Genomic DNA, 20406 nt, shown 5'->3' with positions numbered 1-20406 from the left:
AAATTATTCGTCTAGCCTATTAAAAATCAACTCTTCCCATTCAAAATTTAATGTTAAGTATGAGTTGTGTTGTAAGTGTAAAATACATTTAGATTTTTGAGACTCAATTGAAAATATAACACAAAGTACATCATTAATATTTTACATTACTGTTGAAATGTTAATATTTTGGACATAACAGTTGAATGTAATTAAATTGCATTTTGCCTGTTTCTTTGACTTTTTAATGTGGCTACAAGGAAATATAAAAGTGTGTGTGTGTGTGTGTGTGTGTGTGTGTGTGTGCGCACAACTACCACTGTGAGAAACTTCTGTGACTTACTGGCATTGGAAACAGTAAATTAAGCCAAACAATTTTAGATTCGGGAAAAGTCTATTTTTCTTTTATCAAATGACCTCAAGGTCCTGAAATACTAAGAAATCCATTCAAGTTCACAGAGTTGAGGGTGTATCCAGATTTACCAACTTCTAGCCCAGTGTTCTTTATAGACCAATACTTGTACAAAGGAAATTTTATTCCTGGTAATCTCTACCTCTCTGTACTCTTGCAATCTTAGTTTTTATTGTTATTTCTTATTTAAACACCTGCCTCAGTAAAGTGTTACCTGGCTTTCTGTTATGTTTATAACCTGGAAAGATTTAAGTACTTACTTGGAAATTCAGCACAAGTGTAGGAACACAAAATCTGGAAGCTCATGTTAGTTAGGGAAACTCTAACCAGTACTTGTTATGTTTTCTGTAGGAAAGAAGGATATAGCCCAATGCAACAAAGTCGCTTTCTTGTTAGATCCACAATATAATGTTTTCTTTTGACCTTTTCCAACGAAAGTACACTGGGTGTAATGAAACTATTGCCTTTCCTAATAAGTGTTTTACACTTCTTTCACCTTAAGCTGTTCTATAGCTACAGATTCCTTTTTGGGTTTTCTAGTAACAGTCAGTAGTACCTGATCTAATAAAAAGATAAATCAGCTTATAACAGCAGATGATTTCATTGTTCCACCCCGTAGACATAGGGTAGAGCAAAGAATATATTCTGCTGGTATCTCACATGGTTAATTTGTAAGACACTTGTCTTTTAAATATTTGATATAGTTTACTGGGACTAATTTTAATATAATATCTACTGTATTGAAACCTGTACTAAACGGAATCCTTTTTTTAAATCAACAAACAAGCACTTACATTATGTAATCAAATAAATATGTCTCCAACTAATTACCGTGAAAAGTTGAGATATTTTCATTTCAAATAATACCCCTATTATTCATAACATGCTTGAAATTGCCTTTCAAGTCATTTTTAGCAAAACAATAAGGGTGATGAGGCTTCTCCTGCTGCTGCTGCTGCTGCTGCTGATAATAGTAATAATAGCTAACATTTTATATAATGCTTACTCTCTGTCAGACACTATTCAAAATGCTGCCCATATATTAACTAATTTAATAACTAGTATCATTGTTTTATGAACATGTCACTTCTAATCAAGGACAGTGTATTTCCACAATTTTCACTTATTTTTTTCACCAAATTTGATTCTCAAGGAATTTTAGCCTTTTCTAAAAATAACAAATCTACTCTACAAATTTGTAAATTTGAGGATAACTAAGGCTGGAGTTCATAGCAGATTTAGCACAGGTTTAAAAGCAAAAACTCAAGGATTCAGACCTGGTTCTGCTATTTTCTAATGTGACCTTGGGCTCCATACTTTTTTCGACAGGGCTGCAGTTAGCTCAAACAGGACATCTGAGTCAATCAGACAAATAAGCTCCTTTTTCTGGGTGATGGAAGATCAGGCACAGGGCTGAGGCAGACGTGCGCAGCCCCCACTCGCCACCTATCTTGAGTGTCCTTGTGCAAGGCAGGCCTGCATCACTTGTCCCAGAGTCTTTGTTTATTGTTTGGTAAAGTAGAGATGATAATACAATTTTTGGGATGACATGAGATAATGCATATGCAAATACTTTGTAAACTGTGACACATACATACGATATTCAATCATTTGTTGAACATTATTTGGCACCTATAAAATGGTAAACTCTGGAGATGCAGGGATAAAAGGACACAGTCACGATCTTTAGGGAGTTGCAAATTATAAAACCAGGTAACTATGAAACAATGCAGAATTTGTTTTCTAGCTTTTATATAGTAGATAGAACATATAGCTCATAACTTTTAATTTGCACAGATATGTGTTATTCTTTAAAGTAAACAATACACCTTTTTAAAGTAATCCAATAGTAATAGACGGTAGTATTTTTTGCTGGTCACTTTGAATTTGTCATGAACCAAAAGGTCTGGAGTGATATTAGGGACACTGAGTAATAGCTGGTAGGGACTAGAAACTGAATTGTGAATGCTGGTCACTGATAGTATCTAAGAGGTGCTCTGTTGTGACAGATATGAGCCATTTGTTATATTTCAGGACAATCCAGTGAGTCTTGAAAGAGATGGGGCAGGTCAGGAGTCAGGAAGGCAGTGCAGATGCTCTTGGCCCAATAGGAGTGGCTATTTATTTACTAATCAGTACTACTTCAACATTTTAATAACCTGTACAGCAATAGTATATAGACTAACATAGTTTTATACCATAGATATCACATCACCATTCTAACTACTCCTCTGCATCCTTCATTACTCAGGTTAGGTGCCAAGCATTTGGAGAGTTTTCCTGGACCACGTATTCTCTTTCACTTCCCGTATGAGCTTGTATTTTCTTAATTATAATACTTCATAAATTATTTTTCTTTTCATGGAGTTTTCACTCATCTTTTCACAGATTGGACAGGAAGCTCTGAATTCAAGAACTGTGTAATTTACAGAGCCTTGCTCAGTGTCTGCTACAAATAAGTGCTCAGTAATATTTTTGTTGAACAAAATTGGATGGCTAGTAAATAATGGAATAAATAAATGTGCCATAATAATCTCAAATGGGGCTTTGATCTAAAAAATTATTTTAGTTTAATTAAATAACATTAGCAATATGCCTGTCTTGTTTATACTTCAGTTAATTACATAACTGAAGAAAGATCAGGTAAGTAATAATAAATTTATTATCACATGAAGCCAATCCTTCCATTTATCCTTTATAGGATCATTTCCCAAAAGGTGCCCTGAGGAAGAGCAGGTCCTAAATAAGCTTAAAAGGTATCATTTGCTTAAATCAAACAATTCAACTTAAATTTGTTTAACCCAGTGTTCGTGGAGCTTTTGGGGCCCCAAAATTGACCGTGTGACCACCATTTCCATACAACTCTAAACTTAAGGAAAATCCTAATGTTTTGGGTTTTTTTTAATCATTTGAAGGAACTTTTTCTAAATTGCTTAACTATTTCTGGATATCTGTGGATTTGAATTAAAAAGCCTAGGGATTTTAATTCTGTGATGTTATTTAAGAACGGCATGGTAAAACTGCCTATGAAATGAATGTAAGGTCCACAAGCATTGCCTCAGACTCCATTTTTCATACTGACATGGAAGAATCAATCATCTACAGTGTGTTTGATTGCTTGTACTTGTTGTGCTTGATTGAAGAAGCCCTTTGGAGTTCATCTTGTGCAATTATTAAATCACTACTAAAGACAAAATCACCTGTTCAATATACTTGTCATGGAAACAAAATTTATAAAACACTGAATTTTGTTTGTTAAACACCAACTTCATCAATTATCTTTTGTTATATGCTCATCCTTACATGATGTAATGAAATTGCCCTCACTAAGGACAGTAAATGTTAGCATTTAAGAATTCTTATTATGAGTAAAACTCTATCGTATATATTTATGTACAAATGAATACTAAATGGAACAATATTGAATCACCATGAGGTACTACCATAAAATGATGGCAATTTTTGTAATCTACCAGATGTACTTTGAAATTCAAGAATTTCAAACAATTATAAACAAAAAGTGTTATTCATGAATTCATTACATTATAAAATTTTAAAATACTTGACAGAAATTAACTGAAAACACTAGCCCAAAGTTAGTTGGGATAAGATAGTAAATATTATAGACATACTTTTTTTTTTTTTAAGATTTTATTTATTTATTTGACAGAGAGACAGCCAGTGAGAGAGGGAACACAAGCAGGGGGAGTGGGAGAGGAAGAAGCAGCCTCCCAGAGGAGGAGCCTGATGTGGGGCTCAATCCCAGAATGCCGGGATCACGCCCTGAGCCGAAGGCAGACGCTTAACAACTGCGCTACCCAGGCGCTCCTATAGACATACTTTTTTAAAATTAATTTGTAATTATAAATGTAGCTTAAATAACATTAAATTAGTACAGAATATATTTTAAACTTAGGAAATATGTGTATTTCCTTAAGGATATCAATTTCGAACTTAATAATAGCTGGACTATTTTGAAAATCTAAAACATTTGTATTTCATGTTACTATTAATCTTGATACTGTGGACTTTCCTCATTCTTTGAGCCCTTGGGGATCCCTTTGATTTTAGAGAGTTCTTATACAACTTTGAATATTACATTTTTTAAAATTCATATCTAGATATTAGTCTCAAGAGTTATATTATGGTGAAAGAGAATATGTAATATAAATTTCAAACATTTCCTTTTTCAGATCAAGGGGCAAACCTGGAAGACAAAGTTAATAGAGCTTTACAAAACCTATGATTAGTGAAAACTCAGGACATGACACAAAAAAAGCTTTCTCACCATCTGTTAGGACAGAAAGTCTAAGCTGCCCTACTGTGTAAAAACTCTCATGGAGGACTGAAGTTAGATATAGTACAAGTATCTATATAAATTTGTTAAACTATATTACTAAAGGAATTAATTCTGAAATCTTAAAGCATTGACTTATGGAAAAATATAAGCCCCTTAAAGACATACCCAGATTCAGCAGAGCACCAGAGTAATATGTGTCCAGCAAGTGGGTAGTTTTACACTTTACTGACCGATGGGTATTTGGTGGTAGATAGGTATCACTGAATTAACACAGAGCCAGGGCCCTGCGATGGGGACAATATGGTAAGGGAAAAAAGAGAATTTATAGAAGAAAATGAGGTTTAAAGAGCTTTAGCTAAAGAGTAGATGGGAAGACGGAGCAAAAGTTGTCATGGAGTAGAGTTAGAAAGGTGGACAACTGACCACGTTTAAAGAGCATACAAGTTGCCTTGTGAATACCAGCAATAGATGTTTACAGGATTCTAAGTTACCAAGAAGAGACATCTCCATGGAAACTGGTTACTATTTATGAATCAGAGCAAGGGTGTAGATATGGACAGGCCATTTTATTCCATCACTATTAGGCCTCATAGGCTATCACTTATATCTAGAAATTTTCTTTAAAAAAGAAAGAAGTGATCTAAATCCTGAAAAGTTTGAGTTTTCACGCCAAGGAAGTTAACACAAAAGAGATGTTTTTCCTAGAAGAGACTGGTAAGTTTATCCTATGATTAACAGGCAAGTATGAGCCAAATTAAAATGTTACACCAAAATGATTTTTTTTCAGTTGTATAGTTGTCAAGTACTATATTTTAAACCTAGTATATGTTTTAGAAAGTATCACCATTGGATATTTGATAATTATCTCCTATTCATAATAGTAGCTGTATTTGAAAACAGTAATCTAAATCACAATCATTTTACTAAGATATTTCTAGATTCTTACAAATTCTATGAGATTATAACATAAGGTTAATATAATTTGCCTTTCACTTTTTAAGATGTATCAACAAAGGGTTTATATAAATGGATTAAACATGGCCTAAGAAAGAACACTTAGCAAACCATAAAGATTTTATTTTAAGCATTAAATATTTTTTAAAGAAACAATCAAAACATTGGCTTAAGAAAAAACACTTAGCAAATGTAAGCCTTAAAGACCTTTCTTTAAAGTAACAATCCATGATATTTTCCTTCTTGACTATGTCAGAATCATAGTCAATATCAATGTTATAGAGATTGATTCAATTCCTTAGAAAATAATGAAAATTTTATAACAGAATCTCCATACCGTTTTTAATATACTGATTTCTATGACTATTTAAGTATATACATTCTTTTTCTTTACATTTTCTTGCTGTACTTTGCTTAAAAATCCATTGTTACCTGGTTTACGTGATCCTCTTTATCAGAATCTGAATGTAATGTTTCCAAAGTACCTTTTTATCTTAAATGACATCCATCAATAACTCTGGGTACTCTCTGTGTTAATGCATATAGTTAACTCACAACCAGAATTAAAGGACTATAAAACAGTGAGGTGAGATAAATTAAATATTATTCTTAATATTCTACTCTATATCTAAATTCTCATTTCATATATTAAAACTTTGGTTCAACTCTAAATACAGTCATATGGCTTAATTTTAATTGATAAGTGTTAAAATGTTTATCAAGATAAATTATTTTACTAGAGATTGTTATGTTTGACTAAAGTTAAGCAGAAATGAATCACTAATGTGTTTCTGATTTACAATGCCTCATTCATGTTACTAGTGGTTTTTCACAGTGAAATGTCTACTTCACAGAAATTTGAAATTAAATAACAATTAGCCAGTTTACTGTCAAACACATTCACAATTTCTGAACAGAATTTTGGTCTGAGGGATGTATAAGAAGATTGTCATATAAGTTTTAAGGATGGGAATGGAAAAGTAAATATAGTTAGCTACAGAAGAATTTAATTCTATCATTATCAATTAATATGGTAAAAAAAAAAAAAGGCCTTAAATGTTATATTGGTATGGACTGACTATAATTTACATCACAGAGGAAATGCTATCAGGGAGTTTTTAATGGTTCTTTTAGACAAACCAATAGTTACTTAGACCATTTTGACTATTAAACATCCTCATTATCTCTTCTGGTTGTGTAGACATTGTACTAATTACGACAATGAACTCCATAAACCAGACAAGTTCATTAAGCAAGAAGTAAAAGAAGTTTCTTTTTTTCTTAACCTCATAATAAAATTAAAAGGAAAAAAACGAGAATTTCAAGATGAAAGTAATGATATAGCACTGAATGAGACTTGAAGGGAAAAAAGTGATATTAATAATAAAATCAAAAAGAAATAAGGTACAAGATTAGAAGTTATTCTCAAACACTATACACCAATGGAACTCAACATTTTATTCCCTCAAAACTCAGTAAATGAAAATAACTAGCTGACTTCCTAAGCTTAAATTAATGCATTTTGTCTAATGTATGAAAAGGGGATTATTTTGAGATAACAATTCAAGTACAGTTTATGATTTTTCCCACAGTATGTACTCACTAAAAAATAACTACCATAATATGAAATATAGAGAGAGTATATCTCCTGAATTGTGTTAGCAAAGCCCTGTCTATTGTCTTCACCAGGAAAACAGCCTAACTGTCCATGTCCAACATTCCTATTACAGTAAACTACATACACCTAAATTATCCAAACCAAAAGTTTTGATCTTCTCTTACTATGTTAAACTACATACACCTAAATTATCCGAATCAAAAGTTTTGATCTTCTCTTACTATGTCACAGTCCCACCTCCAATCCTGAAACCCTATGAATCACATTGATGGTTACCAAATTAGAGGAGGGGTTTTGTGATTAGAATGCTGGGATAGATTCCTTGTGCTTTATTATAAATGGACATACCAACGTACACAAAGAAAAACTGATGCCTAAGCAAAATTAGAAAAAATAAAGCATTACACTGATCGCTTTGATGTTGTGCTTTATTTTTAAATTTGAACTATATTATTTTAAATATTATTTTTTTATAACATAACTGAGTTTATTTTTTAAAATTTCATTTTAAAATTGTGTTCTAAGGAAAAGTGCTTTCTTCCCTGGAGAAATGTGGGAATGTACTTATAAAACATAGGATTTGTCGTTTTTATATGTGGTTCTAGATTCAGATTTACATTGATCACAATTTTTAAACTATTTTTGTCTCATGGTTAGAAAGTGTGTTTCTCACCCATTTGTCATGTTATTTCTTTCCAATGAAGCATCTTTATGCACTGCATGTCTCTTACTCATAGAAAACCTAATACATTTTGATTGCACAGCAACTGTGACTTTTTTTTTCCCCCACTGATGGAGAAACCAAGGCTCAAACAACTCAGCAATTAGTAGCCTCAGATTCCAATTCTTAGTCTTTCCCTTATAGACTACACTGGACCCCTGATAATCTTATTTATCTTTGTTCAATAACTCTGCACTCACGTTTATGTCAAAACATTTCCACATCTAAGAAATGGATACTGCTCCACAGCTATTTTTCACTTAAATTATGTGTGTCTAAACTGAGGTTTATGGCAGTGCATTTTCAATACAATTTGAAAGTTCCATTCATTAAATATGTTTTTCTCACCAAAAAGACACACAGCTGATCCCAAAAAGGATGACAACCTCTTTGAGAAGCTATCTAATAAAGTATTTTCCCTCCTAACCCTAAAATGCACTGTATTTACTATTGATGTATCTTTGTCAAATTGAAAATAAGTGTCTATAAAGTATTAACCTACATAAGAAGAATTACATAAACAAGATTATGGAAGAAAAGGGAAAATCAAAATGCGATAAAATCTGTAAGAATTTAGAAAACATAATCTATAATATAGAAATATTCATATACTTGGATAATTGGAATTAATTATATGCTGCACTTCTTAAACTTACATACCAAAGACAATTTTGTGATTATCTATAGCTAGAACATCTTTGCACATTAAGAAAATGTGAAATGTTGAATAACTTAAGATGAAAAATGTTGTAATAATATTTCATAGTTGAATAATGGAGACTGATGGAAAAACAATACTTTCAGAATAAACATCATCTAGACGTAAGGTTTTATGTATTGGACAACTGTCATCTGAAAATCTTCTAATTTAGAAATTAAGAACACATGATCAAATATTCATAGAAATGGAAAATAAGTAGATTTTAGGTTTATAATAAAAATCAAATGACAATGCTATGGAGGTTTCAATAAATAAATATTAGACCTTCCAAACACCACATATAAGAAAAATAACACCACTTATGTGTGACATAGCACAAGTCAAGTTCTCCTTAGAAGACGTTTAATGAAACTTGAATGCAGGAAGAATTTTAAAAAACAAAGACTAATATATAATATAGTAAAATGATATTGAAATAAGTTTCTTTGGGGCAGAGTTGAAAATTTAAGAGGAAAAAATTTTGAAGCGTAGTAGAAATAATAATAGGGTTTTCAAAAAAGGGATTTCCAATATAAATAAACTCATGGGGAAAAAGAGTCAGTTTTATTTTAGATAGAAGTGGACATATTCAGTGTGGGATCTGGGGAGGGGCAGTAATTTGCATATCAAAGGCAATTTATTTAAATCAAGACTTTTCTAAGTATTTTTGAGTAAAACCAGAACCACATTTGTTAGTATGTTATCCATTACCTCTATTAACCCTATTTAAATTATATCTGAACCAATAAGGAAGCTAGCTTCTAACAATTTAAAGGACGCTCTATTGAGGAAACCATGTTAGTGTGTCTATGTGCCTACTCCATCCATGATGGGAGATACTATAAAACATAGCTAATGCCATTCAGGAACCTTTAGTAAGTTTGTAGTTAATTTCAAAGTTTTTTATAAAGAACACAGGTTAAGCAAAAATACTATGGAGTAATCAGTCTTTGAAAGCCTAGAGCTTCCTTAAAACATTAAATGAATTCAAAATAATAAATAACTCATTAATAATCACTGGGTACTCAATAAGTATTTGAGTATTAAGAAACTGTATTATGTGAGACCTGGTTCTGACTTCTGTACAGTATATTCCATAATTTTTGTTCTCTTTCTTTGACTTTAATCTAGATACCAGTGATATTAAATGGTAGCATAGTACAATGTAAAACAGGATGATTAGCATTTCATGCTAGGGCATGTCTTTCAGGTTGTCAGAATTATGAATTTTACACCTATTTAAGTCAGCTTGTTAGAGGGTTTTATTTTTAGCCCAAATTTCTTTGTTTATAGTTTCAAGAATTACTTCTCCAAATGAATTTATGCTGCCTAGGTAAAATATTACTTGGACATAATGCAGTTAGAAAAAATCAGGCCTAAATCAGGAAAGTTCTAAAAGGATAGATGTAAAGGTGGAATTTATGTAATAAAACTTTTCCTTGATCACATTATAAAATCATAGCTTCTGTTTTCTTAGGCCTCTACATTGTGTAGATATAGATTACACCAAAAATTACCCTCTTTGAGCTCCTATTCCTCCAGAAAACAGAAAAAAATGCATACTCCATAAAACACTTCCTTTCTATTTTACTACAGTGAATTCATTGTTAGGCTCTTTTTCACTCCTGAAACCAGACAGGCAATGCTAGAAAATCAAATTGAACCTCAAGGTACTGTAAAAGTCAATTTAAGATCAGCAAGAAGAATATTGAAAATAATAATTAAATACACAAATCTATTGGCAGCTTTGCACTATTGCCTTATAAGGCAAAACAACCCTATCTAAAGATGCCAGTTTCATGAAACCATACTACATAAAGCAAATGAAGTATCATTTTATTTTTGAGATAGATCTTTTCCCTCCCGGTTATACATTTAAATATACAATACTTTATTTCTATTCAGATAAGGAGGAAAAGCCATCTGACTGAAAGATTCCATGAATCTAGTAGAAAAGATCACCATGAGTCAAAGATGATAGTCTTTTGAATTTCTGCCATGCCATCTGCTTTAACTCATTGCAGAGGAGAATTAGAGCCATAAAATCATGTGGCTAGAAAACTCCAAAAGGGGTCAACCCAGAGAGATAAAGAAGCTCTACAAACTTTTTTTTTTTTCAATAGAAAGAGTTCTCTGATTCCTGAAGTACATAAAAATTAGATATTGAAATTGGAAATTCAACAAAATATTATTTCAAATTTAAAAGTGACACTGGCTGAAACTGGTCAAAATCAAGTTACTTGCTCTGGACAGCTATTTCTAATAAAATACATAAAAGTAATTTTCTATGCATATTATTCAATTTTAAAATATCGTATTTTATGATGAATAATGTATTCTGTTATGAGAAATGCATGATTTAAGAGCATATTTGCATTCATGCTTCCAATCAAATTAACTACATTAGCAATAAAAATTATAGATTTTTCTACAGTGGGTTTTGTCTAAAAAAACAATTTTTAAGTTATTATTCTAGTGATTTTTATTACAGTAATACCCAATACACTATTATAAATGTCAAAATACCAGTCACATTAATCTGTTACTACTATTGTCAGAAATGTTACTGATAGGATGCCTATAGGTAGGTTACTGGTCTTCGAAATATAAATTAATTGTTGAGATTTGTATTCCAGAAAATAGTATGTGGCCTAATAACATTTTAGGTATTAACTATAAGCTGCCTAAAGTCACCGTATTAAATTTATAAAGTGCCTAAGACTTAAGACTACTAAAAAGGAAAGCATTAAATAAAAAAAGAAAAACAGATAAATGGAAAAATGTAACTATGGCAGCGCTCACAATTCCCTTAACAGGAGCTGATACACTACTGAGAATGAAATGAATTATTTACATAAGTAGTCTGAGGATAAAGTACACTAAACCCACATAATATTAATAAACACTGTAGAAGCTACATTTTCATTAACACTCCATCTTCATAATAATCGTGTTCTAAATAAAGAGTTTTTTCAAGTTAATACATCAAATACTATATCTCACTTTTTCAAAATTATGTGTGTTAATAAAAATAGTGGATAATAATCCTAACAAGGTTAATTAAACTAGCAATAGCAAACACACTGTATATGAAAATGGATTTCAATTGATGGAGAGCCTATTTACAACTGCAGGTTTACTGCAGTGTTTTATGGTTCAGCTTTAGGAAGCGTGTCCATTTGCTAAAGCACTTTATTAAAGTAAAGCATGACATCTGTTACATATTATTTTTTAGAGGTCATAATATTCTTTATTTTGAACACTGTGCTATAAAAACCAACTAACTTTTCTATTGCAATTTAGTGATTATCACATTATTGCCTCAGCAAGAGAATGACCACTTTTGCTTATTCAAATTACCATTTATTAATGCCAAAGATACTTTGCTTCTAACGCAAAATCCAGCTGTATATACCAAAATCATTTCAATATCACAAGAGACAAAGGAATTCATTAAACATACCTTGATATGGAGCACTAAATCCACGATATCGGTGATTGCTGTCTGTAACAAAATGAAGCCTGAGCCAGTTTTTGTTGCTGATAATTGGTGGTGGTATATTCATCCCAGATAACCTGAATTATAAAAGACAACAACAACAAAATGTTTAAAAACTTTTCAACAGTAAATGTTTTCACAGAATTGGGACCCAAAAAAATGTCCACCTGTATACAATATTCATGACATTTCATTTTTAATTTTTAAATACAAATAAATTTTATTTTATGCATAGGAAAGTCAATCATAGAATGGTGCAACTCCAAACGTGCTTTCTAATCAGGCTGCATATATTAATAAAATAAACTGTGAACTGGATATAATTTTTGATTCACCCAAATTTATTGCTTAGATAATAATAAACAAAAGGAAGGCTGAGCTAATGGTGGTGGTCCTTATGCTCCTCAAGTATATATTGATACGGTATAGTTAGAAAATAGACTTCAAAGCAATTGATATACTCTTTCCACCTAATATATTTTCCAAATTTCATATTCTATGGCAAATTTCCCAATTCCTTTTCATAGGGCAAGCACTCTTTTAATGTGATTTCCAATACTATAAATTTTTGTGATTAACTTTCATTGTAATATATACTTCTGTAATGCACTAGAGGTCTGCCCCAATTGCCAGAAAACAGACTGTATTTTGGATGTATATTTATTCTCCATACAGTTAGTCTTAAAGGTACCATTTCACAGTCTCCTTAAAGCAAAGTAATTAGAGTAAAACTTTGAAACTATGCCCCAGACACTGGTGATGGTGAACAGATGAAGTAACTCTCTTGTTCTATATCTTCTGAACATTTTCAGGGAAGCAGTTTCTCTAATTTCATTCAATAAAGGAATATTATACCTGTATACCTACTCATTTAAATCCTAGGTGTGTGCTATAAAGCCAAGAAAATATTCTCAAAAGCTAAACTGCTACATAGTGAAGAAGAGGTCTTCATTAAGGTTTCCTAATAACCAGTATATGATGCATCTTTACTATTCTTCAAAACTTCTGCTTTTCTTCATCACAGAGCAAAATAGCTGGTGTGTTTGTGTGTGTGTGTGTGTGTGTGTGTGTGTGTGTGTGTGTGTGTGTGTTGGGGGGGTGATTACAATTCTTCTCTCAGTGCTTTGCAGGCAGTCACTCTAGGGGACCCATAGGAGGAGATTAGAATATATGTCGTACACATTTACCAGTGTTGAGATGCAGACATGGTGATGCAAGGACCCTTTACCAACACGTTCCCTTATTTCTCCCAAACCCTATTTTTCCCAAGATATTTGGGAACTAGCCATCACTTTCTGTGGATGACTATCTGCCATGGCATAGAAATATGAATTCACCTTTACTGTATCATTGTTGGTACACGTATATGCACAGGTGTATAGAATGGTCTTGGCAATATTACTGTGTATCCAATGTTCATGACGCTAACATGAACAAGATGGGTTCTATCACATACATTTCTCACCCCTCCTTCTGTTTTGGAATACATTTTTTCTAACTTTTCTTGATTAATGTCCAATTTTTTCTTTCATAGGGATGACTCTATTTGTTGATGCAACTGGCTCCTTTTTTCATTCTGAATTAAGCAAATTAAAATACAGATATAACTTTATAATGTTAAAACTCAAGTTTTAAATTTTTACTTCTTTTTTTTTTTTTTTAAGATTTTATTTATTCGACACAGATAGAGACAGCCAGCGAGAGAGGGAACACAAGCAGGGGGAGTGGGAGAGGAAGAAGCAGGCTCACAGAGGAGGAGCCTGATGTGGGGCTCGATCCCAGAATGCCGGGATCACTCCCTGAGCCGAAGGCAGATGCTTAACCGCTGTGCCACCCAGGGGCCCCTACTTCTTTACTTTCAAAACTATTCAGGTTATGTTTACCTTTGCTGGTTGGTTGGTTTGGAATTGAAAAACAATTCAGTGAGAAAGTATTTAGGTTTGGTACAATTATATTTTCAATAGACTAGCTTGTTTCATGCCAGGTTTTGATTTACAATTTGGTTCTCTTCACTTCCTTGATTTGATGCCCATAAATATCCACTAGGGGACGTTTAAATTATTTTTGACAGTCTGCACACATTTCTAAGTATAATGAGACTATAATACATGGATGGTTGTAATACATTAAAGTACAGAGTTTGGAAAGAGGCCCTTAGAAGATCCAATATATGAGAAACAACTCAACAAGGATATCAACAAAAGTGAGAGAGGAAAGAAGATGAAATAGACAATAAAAAGGATAAACTTCCCATCTTTCCCAGGGACATCAAAGATAATTTCAGCAACAGAGGGTAGAAAAGGCAAGTAATACTTACTATGGACCTATAGTTTGTAACCTGAATTCACCTTCAGAAATTGAGAAGGGTAGAACTGAAGATATTAGAGCTGCAGTAGCTACAGGCACCATGCACATGAGATGGAGCAAATAATGGCAATTTAACAGGGGTGCAAATAATAAGCTATTCTTGACAGCCTCAATGCTTCAGCTTTTGAAGCAGAACTATAGCTAAGCCAAGACACTGAACCAGAAACCAAGTGCACCACAGCATCTCTCCTTCCAAATGATAGTCCCCTAGTATTGCATATTAATAAAGATAATTTATACAATGTGGCTTTGTCTATGTCTTATGGGGCATACTGGGAAACGCATGTACATATTTCTGCACCACATTTCATATGCTGTCAGGATATCTTGGAAATGGAGGATTGATAATTGAGAATAAATGCTGCCTAGAAAGATTCCATTAAATTAATTAATTTAGATCATTTATTAAATACTTAAAGACACATTTCCTAAATATAACTCATTGTTATTCCTATATCATATCACTATGGTCATTTCAAGGTAAGCATATATGGGTTCGTTCTAGTACAAAGTCAGTGAGAATCATCTCTCAATAATGAAGAGATTCAGTGCATTCAACAGTTATTTACTGAGCACTGAATATATGACAAACACTGATACTAAGGGTTGAAAATACAGTAGTATTTAGACAAACAATATCCACAATCCTGCAAAGGGAAAATAAAGAAGGTAACTTAGATAAATCAATAATAAAATTTCAGATGGTGGCAAATTATGTACAAAAACATTAAAGAGTAACATGACAAAGAATGGCTAGAAATGAGGTTTCACTTGTTCTAATGCCTTTTCCATTTTACATTCAAAACAGCCACACTCATGATTATATGTATTAAATTACTAACTGGATTTTAGGAGAATTAAATCAAATGAAATTATGATAATGATAAATGTCATAAATTTATAATCTACTATTGTTATTTGTATCCAAGAAGAATCCAAAACCTGTCTTTGAGTAATTAATAAATTGGAATGGACAGGGTAAATTAATAATGACATCAAATTTCATTGCATATTCAATATAAAAATACAATAATACAGTGTAACTTGCCAATATTAATAAACAAGGGCTTTGAATGCCATACTCGACGAGTTGGACCTCATAGATATATATAGAACGCTACACCCCAGAACCAAAGAATACTCATTCTATTCTAATGCCCATGGAACATTCTCAAGAATAGACCATGTTCTGGGACACAAAACGGGTCTCAACTGATACCAAAAGACTGAAATTATTCCCTGCATATTCTTAGACCACAACGCTTTGAAAATGGAACTCAACCACAAGGATAAATTTGTAAGAAATTCAAACACTTGGAGACTAAGAACCATCCTGCTCAAGAATGATTCGATAAACCAGGAAATCAAAAATCAATTTAAACAATTTATGGAGACCAACGAGAATGAAAACACAATGGTCCAAAACCTATGGGACACTGCAAAGGCAGTCCTAAGGTGAAAATACATAGCCATCCAAGCCACACTCAAAAGAACAGAAAAATCTAAAATGCAATTTATATATTCTCACCTCAAGAAGCTGGAACAGCAACAGAAGGACAGGCCTAATCCACACACGAGGAAGCAGTTGACCAAAATTAGAGCTGAAATCAATCAAGCAGAAACCAGAAGTACAGTAGAGCAGATCAACAGGACTAGAAGCTGGTTCTTTGAGAGAATCAATAAAATTGACAGACCACTGGCAAGACTTATCCAAAAGAATAGAGAAAGGACCCAAATTAATAAAATTATGAATGAAAAAGGAGAGGTCACAACTAACACCAATGAAATTGGAAGGATTATTAGAAGCTTTTGTCAACAGCTTTATGCCAATAAATTAAGCAATCTGGAAGAGATGGAGGCCTTCCTGGAAATCTATAAACTACCAAGACTGAAACAAGAAGAAATTGATTTTTTAAACAGGCCAGTTAATTATGAAGAGATTGAGTCAGTGATAAACAACCTTCCAAATAACAAAACTCCAGGACCGGATGGTTTTCCCGGGGAATTCTACCAAACATTCAAAGAAGAAATAATACCTATTCTCCTAAAGCTATTTCAAAAAATAGAAACAGAAGGAAAGCTACCAAACTCATTCTATGAGGCCAATATTACCTTGATTCCCAAACCAGGCAAAGACCCCATCAAAAAGGAGAATTACAGACCGATTTCCCTAATGAACATGGATGCCAAAATCCTCAACAAGATCCTGGCTGATAGAATCCAACAGTACATTAAAAGGATTATCCATCAGACCAAGTGGGATTCATCCCTGGGATGCAAGGGTAGTTCAACATTTGCAAATCGATTGGGGTCTTAGATTTTATCCAGAAGGAAAAAGCCAAAAATCATATGATTCTCTCAATAGATGCAGAAAAAGCATTTGACAAAATACAGCACCCTTTCCTGATTAAAACCCTTCAGAGTGTAGGAATAGAGGGTACATTCCTCAATCTCATAAAAACCATCTATGAAAAGCCTAGAGCAAATATCATTCTCAATGGGGAAAAGCCGGAAGCCTTTACCTTAAGATCAGGAACACGACAAGGATGCCCACTCTCGCCACTATTATTCAACATAGTACTAAAAGTCCTTGCAACAGCAATCAGACAACAAAAAGGGATAAAAGGTATCCAAATCGGCAAAGAAGAAGTTAAACTGTCTCTCTTCGCAGATGACATGATACTCTATATGGAAAACCCAAAAGAATCCACTATCAAACTATTAGAAGTTATAGAGCAATTCAGTAATGTGGCAGGATACAAAATCAATGCTCAGAAATCAGTTGCATTTCTATACACGAATAATGAGGCTGAAGAAAGAGAAATTAGGGAATCCATCCCATTTACAATAGCACCAAAAACCATACATTACCTTGGAATTAACTTAACCAGAGACGTAAAGGACCTATATTCTAGAAACTGTAAATCACTCTTGAAAGAAATTGAGGAAGACACAAAAAGATGGAAAATATTCCATGCTCATGGATCAGAAGAATTAACATAGTTAAAATGTCCATGCTACCCAGAGCAATCTACACTTTCAATGCTATCCCGATCAAAATACCGAGGACATTTTTCAAAGAACTGGAACAAATAGTCCTTAAATTTGTATGGAACCATAAAAGGCTCCAAATCGCCAAGGAACTGTTGAAAAGGAAAAACAAAGCTGGGGGCATCACAATGCCGGATTTCGAGCTGTACTACAAAGCTGTGATCACAAAGACAGCATGGTACTGGCACAAAAACAGACACATAGGCCAATGGAACAGAATAGAGAACCCTCGGCTCTTTGGGTCACTAATCTTTGATAAAGTAGGAAAAAACATCCAGTGGAAAAAAGACAGCCTCTTCAATAAATGGTGCTGGAAAATTGGACAGCTACATACAAAAGAATGAAACTTGACCACTCTCTCACACCATACACAAAGATAAACTCCAAATGGATGAAAGACCTCGATGTGAGACAGGAATCCATCAAAATCCTAGAGGAGAACATAGGCTGCAACCTCTATGATATCGGCCAAAGCAACCTTTTTCATGATACATCTCCAAAGGCAAGAGAAACAAAAGATAAAATGAACTTATGGGACTTCATCAAGATAAAAAGCTTCTGCACAGCCAAGGAAACAGTCAAAAAAACTAAGAGGCAGCCCACGGAATGGGAGAAGATATTTGCAAATGATGCTACAGATAAAAGACTAGTATCCAAGATCTACAAAGAACTTCTCAAACTCAATACACGAGAAACAAATAAATAAATCATAAAATGGGCAGAAGATATGAACAGACACTTTTCCAATGACGACACACAAATGGCTAACAGACATATGAAAAAATGTTCACAATCATTAGCCATCAGGGAAATTCAAATCAAAACCACACTAAGATACCACCTTACGACAGTTAAAATGGCAAAAATTGACAAGGCAAGAAACAACAATTGCTGGAAAGGATGTGGAGAAAGGGAATCCCTCCTACATTGTTGGTGGGAATGCAAGTTGGTACAGCCACTCTGGAAAATAGTGTGGAGGTCCCTTAAAAAGTTAAAAATTGAGCTACCCTATCACCCAGTAATTGCACTACTGGATATTTACCCCAAAGATATAGACGTAGTGAAGAGAAGGGCCATATGCACCCCAATGTTCATAGCAGCATTGTCCACATTAGCTAAATCATGAAAGGAGCCAAGATGCCCTTCAACAGATGACTGGATTAAGAAGCTGTGGTCCATATATACAATGGACTATTACTCAGCTATCAGAAGGAACGAGTTCTCAACATTTGCCACAACATGGATGGCACTGGAGGAGATAATGCTAAGTGAAATAAGTCAAGCAGAGAAAGACAATTATCATATGATTTCTCTCATCTATGGAACATAAGAACTAGGAAGATCGGTAGGGGAAGAAAGGGATAAAGAAAGGGGGGGTAATCAGAAGGGGGAATGAAGCATGAGAAACTATGGACTCTAGGAAACAAACTGAGGGCTTCAGAGGGGAGGGGGTGGGGGAATGGGATAGACTGGTAATGGGTAGTAAGGAGGGCACATATTGCATGGTGCACTGGATGTTATATGCAACTAATGAATCATCGAACTTTACGTCAGTAAACAGGGATGTACTATATGGTGACTAACATAATATAATAAAAAAACATTAAAAAAAAAGAAGTGTCAAAATGTATTTTAAGCCTATGTCTTTGGTTTATAACTCCCTTGTCAGATACTTATTCCTGTCATCCATTGACCTCTTGTTGTTAACTCTCTTAAAGCTAGCACTTGGAACAACAGGTATCCTCTTTGAGGCTTCAACATCTATTTTTTTTTCATGTTTCCAATGCCCTAAAATCATTCAAACCTAATGACCTGTCTTTCCTCATCTTCTGTACCCTCAGACTTCAAACCCAGAATTATTCAAATCACTGAAAATCTCACTCTCCCAACATAGTTCTCCTATACTTTCCTAATTTTACTTCTTTCTCTCTCTTGCTCTCTCTCTCTCCCTGTCTCCCCCTTTCCCTCTTTTACTCTTTTTGACCCACTTCTTTCTCTGGCTTCCTTGTCCTCCAAGATTTTGGGAGATCAACTGTTCTACTTTGACCTGTAAAAATTTCCTAAAATTCATTCTTCCAACTTAACTCAAGACCTTTTCATGAACGTCTCTTTAAGGCTAAAATGACTCTATATATTTTACCTTCATTTGCTTATTTAATCATTCTCAGTGAAGCCAGTCTTAAAGTTTCAAGGTTGAGATAAACACCAAATCTCCTCTCCTTACAGAGATCTTTTGCATAGTCTTATCACATCATTTATTTGTATAGTAGTACGTTTTACACCCTCACTACTATTTTACATTTCCTTTGAAGACTGGTTATTAAATTCCTGGTGCTGAGCACAATGATTGATGAATAGTGGGTGTACACTGATGTTATTTATCAAGAAAATACATGAATATAAGCTGTTGGGTGTGTGCCCTCTTTGAGTACTTATAGCACTTATCACAACATTCATATGATTATATTGTACATGTTCTATAGATAAGGAGTTAATCCATAATCACATTTCAAATTATAGATAATGAACATACTAATCAAATTAAGTAAAATCCTATCACAAAATTTCTCAAAGTATGTTCTAATAAATATTAGCCACAAAAATTGACTTTGGGGATGAGGGAAGGTACCCCAGTCAAAAAGACTTTGAATTATTGTTTTGCAACCATATCCCCCTCTTCTAGATTTTTTTGTAAAGTTTTAACACAGAATTTCTTAAAATTATTTCAACAATAACTCTCCCATTCCCATACTTTGACATAAAATCAAATAACATGTTGTACAATTTTTAACAGAACCCGTTCAG

At 33.4% G+C, this 20406-nt stretch overlaps 1 protein-coding gene across 4 annotated transcripts in view; it reads right to left on the bottom strand.

Moving 5' to 3' along the window:
* CSMD3 (CUB and Sushi multiple domains 3) overlaps positions 1 to 20406 on the bottom strand; it is a 1146349-nt gene that overhangs the window by 720971 nt on the left and 404972 nt on the right. For all 4 annotated transcript variants that reach the window (XM_045805628.2, XM_087864412.1, XM_045805629.2 and 1 more), the window contains exon 6: positions 12148 to 12260. In XM_045805628.2, the coding sequence (XP_045661584.1) occupies positions 12148 to 12260 (113 nt within the window). The remainder of the gene's footprint in view (positions 1 to 12147; positions 12261 to 20406) is intronic.

This window comes from Ursus americanus, chromosome 9, assembly GCF_024610735.1.
Source record: "Ursus americanus isolate L20-20 chromosome 9, mUrsAme1.1.p, whole genome shotgun sequence".
NCBI classification, from domain to species: Eukaryota; Metazoa; Chordata; class Mammalia; order Carnivora; family Ursidae; genus Ursus; species Ursus americanus.
Note: the sequence above shows the minus strand (reverse complement) of the source record. Positions and strands in the feature narration are given on the sequence as shown.